The following is a 13,940-nucleotide window of genomic DNA, read 5'->3' as shown; positions in this document are numbered from 1 at the left end:
TGAAAAAGGGAAGCAGATCATTGATGCGGATCCCAGCGCCACTGTTGCTACCGCAAAGATCCAGAAAAATGAACCCGAAGATCCAGAGGAGGAGGAGCGTCTCTTCCACTCCCAGATGTGGGTCAAGGGCTCCCCGATACAGTTCATTGTTGATAGCGGGAGTCAAAAGAACCTCATTTCGGCAGAGGTCGTGAAGCGGTTGGGCTTACCGACCACAGCACATCCACAACCATACACCATTGGGTGGCTTTACCAAGGGCGAGATCTTCGCGTGAGCCAGCAGTGTCGCCTTCCATACAACATCAAGCCCTTCACGGATGAGGTATTGTGTGACATTGCTCCCCTTGAAGTTTGTGATGTATTACTAGGACAACCATACTTGTGGAAGCGACATGCTGTGTATGAATCAAGGCCCCGTGCTGTTATTATTACATTGGGAAATAAGTTGTTCAGGATACCAGAGGTACCACCACCTGCCGCCATCTCTTTGATTACTGCAAAACAATGCAGTAAGATCATTTCCAAAACCAGGAAATTTGTTTTCCTGATGATACGCCCTCAAGGGAAGAAGAAGACAGTGGCCGCGGCCTCCAAACGAGGTCCCTCTGCACGGCAGCTACAAATGGACAAGATTGTGGAGGAGTACAAAGACATCTTCACCTCCCCGGCAGGGGTTCCTCTGCACTGTCAAGTCAAGCACTCCATTGATCTGACCCCAGGTGCGCCGCTACCCAATGGACCAATTTATCGGCGCTCCGTTCTGGAGAACAATGAAATCAAGAGGCAGATTCAGGAGCTCCTACAGAAAGGTCACATCCGTCCGAGTTCTTCGCCCTGTGGGAGCCCGATAGTGTTGGTACAGAAGAAGGATGGGACGTGGAGACTCTGTATTGACTATCGGGCGCTGAACAAGATCACTGTCCGTAATAGGTACCCGATCCCGCGGATTGATGACCTCCTAGACCAACTAAAGGGGGCGAAATATTTCAGCAAGATCGATCTGAAGTCAGGATATCACCAGGTACCAATTGAACCCTCAGATGTGTGGAAGACTGCCTTCAAATCCAAGGAGGGCCTCTTCGAATGGTTGGTCATGCCTTTCGGATTGACGAATGCTCCTGCAACCTTTATGAGGCTAATGGATGACATCTTGCGGCCATTCACCAACTCCTTTGTAGTAGTATACTTGGATGACATTCTGATCTTCAGCCAGAGTTGGGAAGAGCACCTCCACCACATCCGACAGGTTCTCCAAACACTGCGGCAACACAAGCTATGTGCCAATTTGGAGAAATGCACTTTTGGCATGACCGAGGTCCAGTATCTGGGATACATCATTGATGAACAGGGGGTGCATGTCGATCCAGCCAAGGTCCAAGTCATTCGGGATTGGCCCTCTCCAACCACTCTAACAGAGCTCCGCAGCTTTCTAGGTCTTGCCAACTTCTACCGCAGGTTTGTGTTGGGATTTTCTCATATTTCTTGGCCCTTGAGTCAAGTCACCAAGGGCGGGGCGAAAGCAAAATTCTTTTGGTCTGAATCTCAACAGAAGGCATTCAGGGAGTTGAAGGATCGCCTCTGCACGGCACCAGTGCTCGCGTTACCAGATTTACAACAACCATTTGAGGTCGAGACAGATGCCTCTGACTATGCTATTGGGGCAGTCCTTACTCAACATGGACATCCAGTGGCATATCACAGTGAAACACTTTCAGACACAGTCCGGAAGTACCCCACTTATGATAAAGAGATGTATTCCATTGTACAGGCCTGCCGACAATGGAAGCATTACATTTTGGGGAAGGAAACGGTCATCCACACAGACCACCGACCTCTGCAATTCATACAGACCCAAGGGAAATTGCAGAATGATCGCCATCAGAAGTGGTCTACATACCTGCAACAGTTTCACTTGAATATCAAGTATAAAAAGGGCAGCACCAATAATGTTGCAGATTGCCTCAGTCGACCACCGATCATGGCGCTAACCACCGTGCTCAACTCTTGCGGGCACGAGACTTCTGATTGGCCACTTCTCTACAAAAGCGACCCAGAATTCGGCCACACATACCAGACACTCTTGGAGGGTCGGCAGGTTGCAGATTTTCACCTCCAGGATGCCCTATTATGCCACCTCGGTCACCTTTGTGTTCCTTCAAGCGAGCGTGCCAAGATGATTTGGGAAGCACACTACAGTCGGGCTGCTGGGCATTTCGGGGTCGAGAAAACAGTGGCAGTACTGCAAAACTATTTCTATTGGCCGAATCTTCGACAGGATGTTGGGAAGTACATCCGATCATGTACTGCCTGTGCCATTGCCAAACCGACCATTAAGAAGCAAGGCCTCTATACCCCGTTGCCTACCCCTAGTCGACCTTGGGAATCCATCTCCATGGATTACATGTCAGGCCTTCCTTCCACTAAGCATGGAAATGACTGTGTTTTTGTGGTCGTCGACAGGTTCTCAAAGATGGCCATTATGATGGCCTGCAAGAAGAATATCACAGCAGAAGCCACTGCTAAACTCTTCTTTGAACGAGTGTGGGTGCACTTTGGGATCCCACAGTCTATCATCTCAGATCGGGACAGTCGGTTTCTCAGCACATTTTGGTCCAGTCTCTGGTCAATGCTGGACACCAAACTCACGAAGTCCACAGCCTTCCATCCTCAAACTGATGGCCAGACAGAGGTTGTCAACAGGATGATTGTGCACATTCTGCGCATGTATAACTCAAAGCATCCACGCACATGGGACGAGAGCCTCCCCTATGTTCAGCACAGCTACAACCGAGCTCTTCACAGCTCCACTGGCCATAGCCCTTTTCAGGTGGGTTTAGGATTCCAGCCACTATGCCCCATTGATGTGGCCATGCCACTTGCAGCTACTCACATGAATTCAGCTCATGTCCAGTCCGAAACAGATAAGGCCACCAGCTTCATTGAGCGCATCCAACATATTCGCCAGCAGGTCCATGACATTCTTGAGAAATCAAATGCCAAGTACAAGCAGCGACATGATCAACACGGGTGCCACACAAGTTTCAGGTGGGCGACAAAGTCTGGTTGCATTTGCAAAAGGAACGCCTTACTGGAGCCTATCGGAAATTGAGACCACTTCGATATGGTCCTTACACCATTACTAAGGCTATGGGAGACAATGCATTTGAGCTCAGCATTCCCCCATTCCTTGGCCTGCACCCAGTGTTCAATGTGGACCGCCTTCGGCCATACTTTCCACCATTGCTAGACACATCCGACATTGCAGAACAGCTCAAACCCACAGAATTAAATCCAGATTGCATGGAACAAGCTGCAACTGATCGGATCATGGACACACAGATCAAGAACACTCGCCAACAGCATATCCAACTGTATCGAGTTGTCAAAGCAGGCCAACTCCTTCAGCAGGGCAAGTGGCTCACCAGGGAACAAGTTCAGCAGAGGTTTCCTCATCTCATGGAGGAGCTCAACGCAATGGGGACCATTGCTTCCTAAGGGGGGAGGAATGATCCAGGTGGATATTGGTGGCCACCTGCCAGGTCCACCTGGACCCCCACCATTGTTTTTCTCAGCATTTTCAGTTTCCTTAATTGTAGCACAGTTTACTATTTTTAGCAGTTTTTCGGGTCCTGAACTTCCGGAGCCGTTTTGAGGCCCTAAACGACGTGTTTTTGGAATTCTGGGGCGACCGAGCCCTATGTTGCCTCCCAAAGTGGTAGTACTCGGATAGATCTTTCTAACGAGCTATCGTACGCGTCAAACGGAGATCGTATGCCAAAGTTACGACCCCGGGAAATTGATATACCAATTTACCCAAACGGGGCCCACAATTTGGCGTTTCATCTTCTAGGGTTAGGTTTCGGTATGTGAAGGGTTTTCCATTGTTTCTCAACAATAAATAGGCCTTCGAGCCTCATTGTAATACAGTTCAGAACAGTTCAGAGGCATGTAGCCATCACATCTCTTCTCAGAGATAAGCTACCATCGCCCTAGCTAGTTTATTGCCATTTCTGTTTGTAAGCATATGTCAGTATTTTCCATTAATGAAATGAAGTATTATTTCCGCTGCATCTTTGTGTATATGGTTATCTCTGTAATTTGTTGCGTTCCTGTTTAAATCTAGATCACAGAGTTATGGAGCCCTAGTTCAGGGCAGATCCAGAAGACCCTATGTGTAGACTTCTTAATGGAGCTAGAAGGAAGCTAGTGGGCAGATCAATGAGCCAATGTTTAGTGACACAAAAAGTACCTATGATCATTGATATTGGTAGATTGAGGAGCAGAGATATTTCCCACAGGGAGATCAAGACTCAGAGGGAGTCTAGTTTGAGAGGGAGCATCCCTATGGAAGTTAGTACTTCAGGATATGGGGATATCAGACACATTATTACAGTAGTTGCAGCAACAGTGCAAAAGCATCAACAAATCAGTAGTAGCAACAATATGAGTAGATCATATTTCACCATGCATGCGGCTATACCTCCAAGAGTGAGGTATGGTGATGTAGATCCTTAGTCTTAGAGTTCCAAAAATTTGGGTAGGGTCCGTTGAGGTGTTCTCCTCATGGATCATTACATTGCTATAGAGGCTCACAATATTCAGTAGCAGGAGGATTAGTTTCATTCATATACCGAGGAGTGCATAGAAGTGTTGACAACAGAGCAGTAGGCTCAGTAGCAGAGTCAGCAACAACATAATTTTCCCAATAGACAGTTACAGCGACACAGTTGATTCAGTGTTTTTATGGATGCTTCTTAGTTGTAGGTGTTGCACTAGTAACAACAACAGTGAGAGGTGATGCTACAGTACATTCCATAGGTGATGGAAAGAGGTGGTGGAAAATCCCTTTCTTACTAAGAGGGAGTGTTGAGAAGTGTATCAAGAAAGGCTCAATTTGACTTTAGCCTTAGTCAAATTAAGAAAATTTGAATTCCCACATCATAAGACAACTTGGAGGAAGTCAACTGAGGTGACATGGCTCTTGTCACTCAGTTAGAACACTAAATTTGAGTTAGTGGGCTTGGAGTTCAGTTTGTATGTGTTGATTTCTAAATTATAGCAATCTAGTCCAGTTATTTTCAGTTGTACTTAGTTCAACTAGTTCTAACAGTGATCAATTGTGCAGTGGGACAATAGCCTAACTCAGAGATCATCGAGTTAACTGATCAATCAGCCAAAAAATAGCTCATGCATGTAAGGAATTCGAATTGCTCAGCTATGGTGTAGATTCCAAGGCAATGTACAATTAATTATATACTAGATTGAGTGTACATTTTAGATTATTGGTCAGGTGATCAATCCTCAGGAATTGCGTAAGGAAATAGGAGCGAGTGCGGGCAGTGTGAGTCTAGGAAGAGTGAGTGCATGCAGCGCGAGTGCACGTAGAGTGAGAATAAGTTTACTCTTGGAGTTTTCCCTCTTAGCGAGAGATCACAATTGTAATTGTTCTCAATTCACTTGATTAATGCAAAATGGGCTTAAGGGTTTTTTAGCAATTTATTTCCCCTAGAAACATCTGTGTACTTGTTTGTTTGATGATGCATGTTGTTCTAAATTGTGAATTACTTTCCGCAAAGTAGTAGAGTAGAATTATGTATCTTGATTTAGATTTAATTTCTTGAGTAGTTGCAATTCTATCACTAAAATTTTTGCATGGTATTAGAGCCCTGAAATCACATTAGAACTATTCCTTGAAGTTCTCATGTACAGTGATCATTGAAGAACTAATGAGCTATTAGGAGGCAAAGTTATGGAGCCCTAGTTCAGGGTAGATCTAGAAGACCCTATGTGCAGACTTATTAATGGAGCTAAAAGGTTGCTAGTGGGAAGATCATTGAGCCAATCTTTAGTGACACAAAAAGGACATGTAACCATTGATATTGGCATATTGAGGAGTAGAGATATTTCCCACAGGGAAATCGAGACTCAGAGGGAGTCTAGTTTTAGAGTGAGAATCCCTATGGAAGCTAGGACTTCAGGATATGGGGAGATCAGACTCATTATTTTAGTAGTTGTAACAACAATGCAGAATAAAAAATAGAGCAACAATAGAAACAATATCAGTAGATCATATTTCACCATCCATGCAACTATATCTCCAAGAGTGAGTTGGGGCGATGTAGATCCTTAGTCCCAGAGTTGTACAAATTTGGGCAAGGTCCATTAAGGTGTTCTCCTCATGGATCATTACCTTGCTACAAGGGCCCACATTATTCAGTAGCAGGAGGATCAATGTCGGTCAGATACTGAGGAGTGCAGATAAATTTTGACAACAGAGAAGGAGGCTCAATAGTAGAGTCAACAACAACACAATCTTCCTAGTAGATAGTTGCAGAGACACTGTTGATTCAATTTTCTTTTTGGATGCTTCTTAGTTTCAGTTGTTGCAGTAGCAGCAACAAAAGTGAGAGGTAGTGCTATAGTACATTCCACAGGTGTTGGATAGGGGTGGTGGAAAATTCCTTTCTTGCTAAGAGGGAGTGTTGAGAAGTGTAGAAAGAAAGGTTCAATTTGAGTTTAGCCTTAGTCAAATTGAGAAAAATTGAATTTCCACATTAGCAAACAACTTGGAGGAAGTTCACTGAGGTGACATGGCTCTTGTTACTCAATTAGAACACTAAATTTGAGTTGGTGGGCTTGGAATTTAGCTTGGATGTGTTGATTGCTAAATTATAACAATCTAGTCGAGTTATTTTCAGTTGTACTCAGTTAAACTAGTTCTAACAGTTATTAGAGCCAATTGGAGATCAGTTGTGCAGTGGGACAATAGTCTAACTCAAAGATCATCCAGTTAACTGATCAATCAACCAACCAAAAAATAGATCATGCATGCAAGGAATTAGAATTGATCAGCTGTGGTGTAGATTCCAAGTCAGTGTACAATTAATTATATACTAGATTGAGTGTACAGTTTAGAGTATTGGTCAGGTGATCAATCCTAAATAATTGCGCAAGGAAATAGGAGCGAGTGCAGGTAGTGCGATTGTAGGCAGAGAGAGTGCGGGCAGCGTGAGTGCAGGCAATGCAAGTGTGGGCAACGTGAGTGCAGGCAGAGTGAGAATACGTTTACTCTTGCAGTTTGTCCTCAGAGCAAGAGATCATAATCGTAATTGTTTCTCAATTCACTAGATTAATGAAAAATGGGCTTAAGGGGTTTTTAGCAATTGGTTTCCCCTAGAAACATCTGTGTACCTGTGTATTTGATGATGCATGTTTGCGCATGTTGTTCTAAATTATGAATTACTTTTCACAGAGCAGTAGAGTAGAATTGTGTCTCTTGATTTAGATTTAATTTCTTGGGTAGTTGTAATCCCATCACCAAAATTTCTGCACTTAAATAATATAATTCAATGTTGAATCCTCAATGCATATGAGAGCTCTTTTACTAATATCAACACCTTCAAGAAAGAAATATAAAATTGTTCAATATGTTCAAGCGAAAACTATAAAATGCTTCAATACTCAATAAGATAATCATGCTTGTTTGCATAAGATATTAACATAATACTACATACAAGAACAATTAATTACTCATGTTACTTATACAATCGTTTATTGGGTGCAAAGTAATTATTATCTTGATGCTTGAATCGTCAATGCATATGGGAGCTATTTTATTAATATCAACACTCTCAAGAAAAAATATCAAATTGTTCAATACATTCAAGTGAAAAACATGAAATTCTTCAATACTTAATATCAACACTCTCAAGAAAAAATATCAAATTGTTCGATACATTCAAGTGAAAAACATAAAATGCTTCAATACTCAATAAGATAATCATGCTTGTTTGCACGAGAAAATAACCTAATATTACATATGAGAACAATTAATTACTCATGTTACTTATACAATCACTTGTGCACAAGAAAATAACCTAATATTACATATGAGAACAATTAATTACTCATGTTACTTATACAATCACTTGTTGGGTGCAAAGTAACTGCTATCTTGGTGCTTGAAAGCTAATGTATTACCCAAAGAATATTCTCTGCAGAAAATGTAAACATGCATAAGTTAGAAAGTATCAAAAAGGTTCTTCAACGAGAAGTGTTTGCTAGCTCATTTGACGTTACTCACTGAAATTGAATCTCACTTCTGGATAAAATGCTACCATTACTATTTTTATGGTGCATCATATTTGGATGCAAAAACGCTACAATGAAAAGATTCTTCAATTAGGAACTTTTTCATGGTGGCATTTGTGCATTGAAATGAGATGGATGCTAGTTCAATTGGTGTGAATGAGCGAAATTGGAATTCGCGACCAACTTGGCTAGACACATAACCACAATCTGTATTATGCAAAGTGACATTTTTAGTGCCTACCACTTACTTTAAATATTGCCAAATTAAAGTAAAAACAATAAAAATTTGTTGATGGATAGATGGATAAACTATAAATGGCACCACCATTTTTGTAACGTTTTAAATTTTCAACGAATTGTATTTGCCAAAGTGAAAAGTTAGTAAAAAATAAGTTGGAAATGTCCATTTTTTGCAACAGTAACATTATGATAATCAATACTTAGCGGGTGATTTGATGCACCAAATAAGACACTAACCCCAATGGAAAAAGAAAATAGTGCAACTATAGTAATGATAAAAAACAAATGAAATTCACAAAATCTCATCACAATTTACAACATGTTGCCCCATACAATTTCCAACATAAACAATATGATTTCCAGCTAAAAGCACATGCAAAAGATAAAAAATATTTGAAGAAATAGATGGTTGGAATTTCTACAATTAAAACCCTGCTATACCATACAATTTCCAGCTACTAAAACACATTTTCTAGTTGAAAAAATATGCATAATTTCACCAATGTATAATGAAGAAGATGGCTAGAAAAATATGCAATTTCAAATGAGAGCTACACTTTTCTATGAAACAAACTACTTTGAAGACAAATAACTATACAAATAATTATTATGTAAATTAATAATAATACTTATATTAATGCCCAATACATAGGGGTAGCTTGCATAATATTAAGAGGAGAGCTTGTTGAGGTTGACTTGTGCAGTATAAAATGATATCAGATTGATCTGTAATGCACAACGATATCATATTGATTTGTAATGCACAACGTGCCTATGAGACAATTTTTGCAGGAATTTACTACTTCACAGTTTTGTATTAATTTTTTTTTTAACATACAATATAGAGATATAAATAAAAAAATGAATATATTAAATATTTAGTTCTACATAAAAATGAAAATTTTCAATTGTATCAGTTATAACAACTATAACAACTATTTTGAATAATAATAACACAATAATCATAGGAATCACATTGCCAATTTCAACTTCACAAATTGTCATTTTCCAAATCTTTGATATTTGAGTGTAGACAATAATGACAAACCGTCTTTAAGCTTTAAGTAGAATTAACAATGAGATGTATATATATAAAACAATCAGAAAATATTACACGAGAACATCGGAAACCACTTTTCTCAGCAGTGGAAGACTTTCAAAAGACTTCTTTTGAACGGCCTCATGATTGATGCCTCATGATTGGAAACCAGTCGCACCAAACTTTATAATTATACATGTTTTAACGAGAACATCGGAAACCACTTTTGACAGAGGCCGCAGTGGAAGACTTTCAAAAGACTTCTTTTGAACGGCCTCATGATTGATGCCTCATGATTGGAAACCAGTCGCACCAAACTTTATAATTATACATGTTTTAACGAGAACATCGGAAACCACTTTTGACAGAGGAGGAACGCCCTCATGATTGATGCATTGTTCTTCACGTTTTTCCCCTCTCTACGTTCACACTATACACGGTACTACGTATTCTTCACGACGCCGAAACACGCGGTTTCTCTCCTTATAAATACTCACTCACTTCTCCACCCCTACACATATACCCACTGCATTTCTCCCTTCCGCTCCCCTCTCCCAGAGGCTGTGATTTCAACCACCATGCCCTCTCTTTCTTTTGCTTTTCATCTGCTCTTTCTCCTCCTCATCTTTTCCTTCACCCCTGGGAAAGGATCCCACTCTTTCCACAATGACCACCAATCCCTGGTGGCATTCAGGAACCTCATTGCCACCAATTCCCTCGCAGATTGGACTCCCGCCAACCCCTTCTGCAACTGGACCGGCGTCACCTGCAGCCGCCGCCATCCAAACAGAGTGGCCTCCCTCAACCTCACTCTGATGGATCTGAGCGGTTCCATTTCTCCATCGCTCGGCAATTTGTCGTTTCTCCGCACGCTCATTCTCTCAGACAATGAGCTCACTGGTCACATCCCGCCTCAATTGGGACGCCTCTTTCGTTTGAGGGAGCTCGAGTTGGACCACAATGGCTTGGACGGAAATATCCCAACTCAACTCTGCAGTTGCAGAAATTTGACTCTTCTGGCGCTCTCCTTCAACAAGCTGACCGGAAATATCCCGAGCGAGTTGGGTTCCCTTCCGCTTTTGCAAAAGCTTTACTTGGGAGGCAACGAGCTGACAGGTACCATTCCCTCTTCCTTGGGAAACCTTTCATCGTTGGTTCATTTGACTTTAGAAGCCAACGATTTGTCAGGTCGCACTCTCGCATCTTTGCCAAATATGTTAAACTTGCAAGTTCTGTATTTAGGGGCAAATCAACTTAGTGGAGAGATTCCAAAGTTTATTGGAAATTTTTCTAACTTAGTAGAACTGAGTTTAAGTTATAACAAGCTGAGTGGGACCGTGCCAATAGAGTTGGCTAAGTTATCTTTTCTCGAATTTTTACTTTTGAATAACAATCAACTAGATAGTGGCAATGCTATAAACATGCCTTTTCTTACCGCTCTTACTAATTGTTCTCACTTAAAGTACCTATGGTTGCATAACAATAAATTAAGTGGTGTTTTGCCACTTGTCATAGGTGGACTTTCTACTAATTTATCTATGTTAGCATTATCAAATAATAAAATACAAGGAAACATCCCTCCACATATAGGCAATCTTAGCAGCTTAATCTTATTAAATTTAAGTGAAAATTTTCTAAATGGTAATGTTCCACCATTAGGAAAACTTGTAAAAATAGAAAGATTGTATTTAAGTAACAATAATTTAGAAGGAAACATACCTGATGATTTTGAAGGCTTACAACACCTTGGTCTCTTGGACCTTAGTGGAAATAGTCTCTCTGGAAAGATTCCAAATTCCCTTTCACTCCTTAAACAACTAAGAAGACTCCATCTTCATCACAATAACTTATCAGGGACCATACCTTCCAGCTTAGGAGATTGTATAAATTTGGAATTGCTTGACCTATCTCACAATAGCCTCTCTGGAAGTATACCACATGAAATTGGGAAATTTTCTAATCTACAATTCTATTTGAATTTGTCATGGAATTTATTAGAAGGTTCCTTGCCCACTGAGATTGGTAAAATTGCAATGGCTCAAGCTATAGACATCTCTGTCAATCAATTGATTGGGGCAATCCCCCCTACACTTGGAAGTTGCAATGAGCTACAATTATTGAACTTATCTCGCAATTCCTTCCAAGGGTCTATTCCAGAGTCACTTGGAAATTTACAAAGCCTTGCAAGTCTAGACCTCTCTTTGAACAACTTATCAGGTATAATACCAGTGGTCACACTCAAGAATTTGAAAATGCTTCAAAGCTTGAATTTGTCTTTCAACAATTTCACTGGGGAAATTCCAGAAGGAGGGTTTTTTGCAAATAGAACAATTGTCATGTCCTTAATTGGAAATCCTGGCCTTTGTGGACCGCAAGTATTTCAACTGCCTGCATGTCAAACACCAAGACATCATTTTGCACTTGTGAAAAGATTGATACTGCCAGTGAGTGGAGTTGCTGCTTTTATATTATGTTGTTTACTTTTGGGATTCCTTTGGAAAAGAAAGGGATTCCTTTGGAACAGAAATATGCCTGTGCAAAACTTTGATTCCTCACAAGCCATTTTGCAAAGGTTGGAGCACAAAAGGATCTCATATCAAGAGCTTCATATAGCAACTAATGGATTTGCCGAGGCCAACTTGTTGGGAACAGGGAATTTTGGTTCAGTTTATAAAGGAATTTTGATTGATGGCACACTTGTTGCTGTAAAAGTTTTCCATTTGCTAAAGGACAAGGCTGAAAAGAGTTTTAAAGCAGAATGTAGCGTCTTGCAAAAGGTTCGACATCGAAATCTGGTGAAAATCATAACCTCATGTTGCAACATTGATTTCAAAGGATTAGTGTTCAAATTTATGTCTAATGGAAGCTTGGAGAAGCATTTGTATCCTAATACAAATGACAACAATGGTGAAGATGCATGTGAAATGGGACTAAAAAAAAGATTGGACATTGCAATAGATGTGGCCCATGCCATTGAATATCTTCATCATGATTCATTTGTGCAGGTAGTGCATTGTGATTTAAAACCAAATAATGTGCTTATTGATGAAGACATGTCAGGGCATGTAACAGATTTTGGTATTGCAAGATTAATTGATGAAACCTCTACTGAGTCACTTACTTCAACACTTTCTTTGAAAGGATCTATGGGCTATATTGCACCAGGTATGACATTTAGAATGTTAAATGTTTGCTTTTCATTTCTAAATGTCTCACCAACATTTTTGTATGGAACAATAGAGTAAAATTTGATGAATGTTATCTTAAATGCAGAGTATGGATTCGGTCAGCCAGTGTCTACCAAAGGAGATATTTATAGCTATGGCATTTTATTATTGGAAATGCTTACGAGGAAACGACCAACTAATGATATGTTTTCTGGAGACCTGAACTTGCACAAGTGGGTAAATCTAGCCTTTCCAAGCAGCGTTAAGGAGGTAATTGACAAAAACCTTCTTAGGGAGGTGGAAGGAGATAAATTTGAAGAAACCAATGTATTTAATTGCATATCTTCTCTTATACAGGTTGGTTTGGTTTGTTCAAAAGATTCACCCAATGAACGACCAACTATGAGAGATGTGGTAATGGTATTGGAGAACCTTAGAAATGATTGGGGGAAAATGCAATTGCTTCTAGGAGATTAAGGCAAAGCATATCTAATTTGCTTAGCAATACAAATGCAACAAGGAGTGATACACATGCATCAAATGCCCATAGTTCTTCCTCATTTTAGTTTGTGAAAATTGCAATACGAGAAGATTTCAATATTTCCATTGTGCATACAATGGCACTTGTTTTTTTTTTTTAAAGTTATAATCGTTGAAGTAAACTTCTATTAGTATTTATATTTATATGTCAGTATTATCCAAAATAAAAAGTACATGCTTTTGTGACATTGCAACTATACATTGGTTTATTTTATTGGCCATTCATAATGACAATGTTTTTAATTGTCTCAAATTAATTCCATTATTTATTTGTCTATAAATGAAAAGATATAATTAAAAAATAACAATCATCTATAACTTATAAACACACTTCTTTAGATCAGTGAATTGATTTTATGAATTATATTGGATTTTAATTACACTTTTGATATTATTTTTAATTATTTGACCAATTGTTTTTCATAATTACCATCTATTTATGATTATTATTAATGTGAAAATTAAATGCTTTAATAACACTTTATTAACCAAATGAAAAAATTATATCTTAATGTGATTTATTACTATTATCCATGATGTCAATATTCATATCTACAAAATAAGAACCTCTCTCACAAAAGGTGATATGAAACTATTTGTATTATCTTTAGAGCGCAAATTAATGGATTAATATATTAAATTCAACCATAAATAATTTGTTTATGTCATTAACAATAATTTAAATGTTGAATTCCCATTTAGATGCGATTTTTTAAATTTTCATGTAGATCAAATTGATGAAACATCAATAACAATTCTATTCTTTTAAATATATAATTTGATCCATTTAAATTTCAGTTATATATAATTTGTTTACATTATCAATAAAATTTTAAAAGTTAAATTCTGATCTTAAATATGAT

The 13,940-nt window shown here is 39.4% G+C and overlaps 1 protein-coding gene across 1 annotated transcript; it reads left to right on the top strand.

Annotated features, from left to right (window-relative positions):
* The first annotated feature begins 10,589 nt into the window (after window positions 1-10,589).
* On the top strand, window positions 10,590-13,039 carry LOC149209746 (putative LRR receptor-like serine/threonine-protein kinase At3g47570). Its single transcript, XM_089394315.1, has 2 exons — window positions 10,590-12,535; window positions 12,644-13,039. Exons 1-2 carry the CDS (start codon window positions 10,792-10,794, stop codon window positions 13,012-13,014), a joined length of 2,115 nt encoding a protein of 704 aa, XP_089250441.1. The 5' UTR covers window positions 10,590-10,791; the 3' UTR covers window positions 13,015-13,039.
* Window positions 13,040-13,940: the final 901 nt, after the last annotated feature.

Source organism: Pinus tabuliformis, chromosome 1_2 (genome assembly GCF_031772625.1).
Source record: "Pinus tabuliformis cultivar Carrire ecotype Pingquan chromosome 1_2, CPIR1, whole genome shotgun sequence".
Classification (NCBI taxonomy): Eukaryota; Viridiplantae; Streptophyta; class Pinopsida; order Pinales; family Pinaceae; genus Pinus; species Pinus tabuliformis.
This window is presented reverse-complemented; position numbering and strand designations above follow the sequence as displayed.

Bases quoted from the DNA above. Each gene is read 5' to 3' on its own strand.
- LOC149209746 (XM_089394315.1), top strand. From the start codon at position 10,792: ATGCCTTTTCTTACCGCTCTTACTAATTGTTCTCACTTAAAGTACCTA. The intron at 12,536-12,643 runs GTATGACATTTA...TCTTAAATGCAG, and splicing joins TATGGGCTATATTGCACCAG to AGTATGGATTCGGTCAGCCA.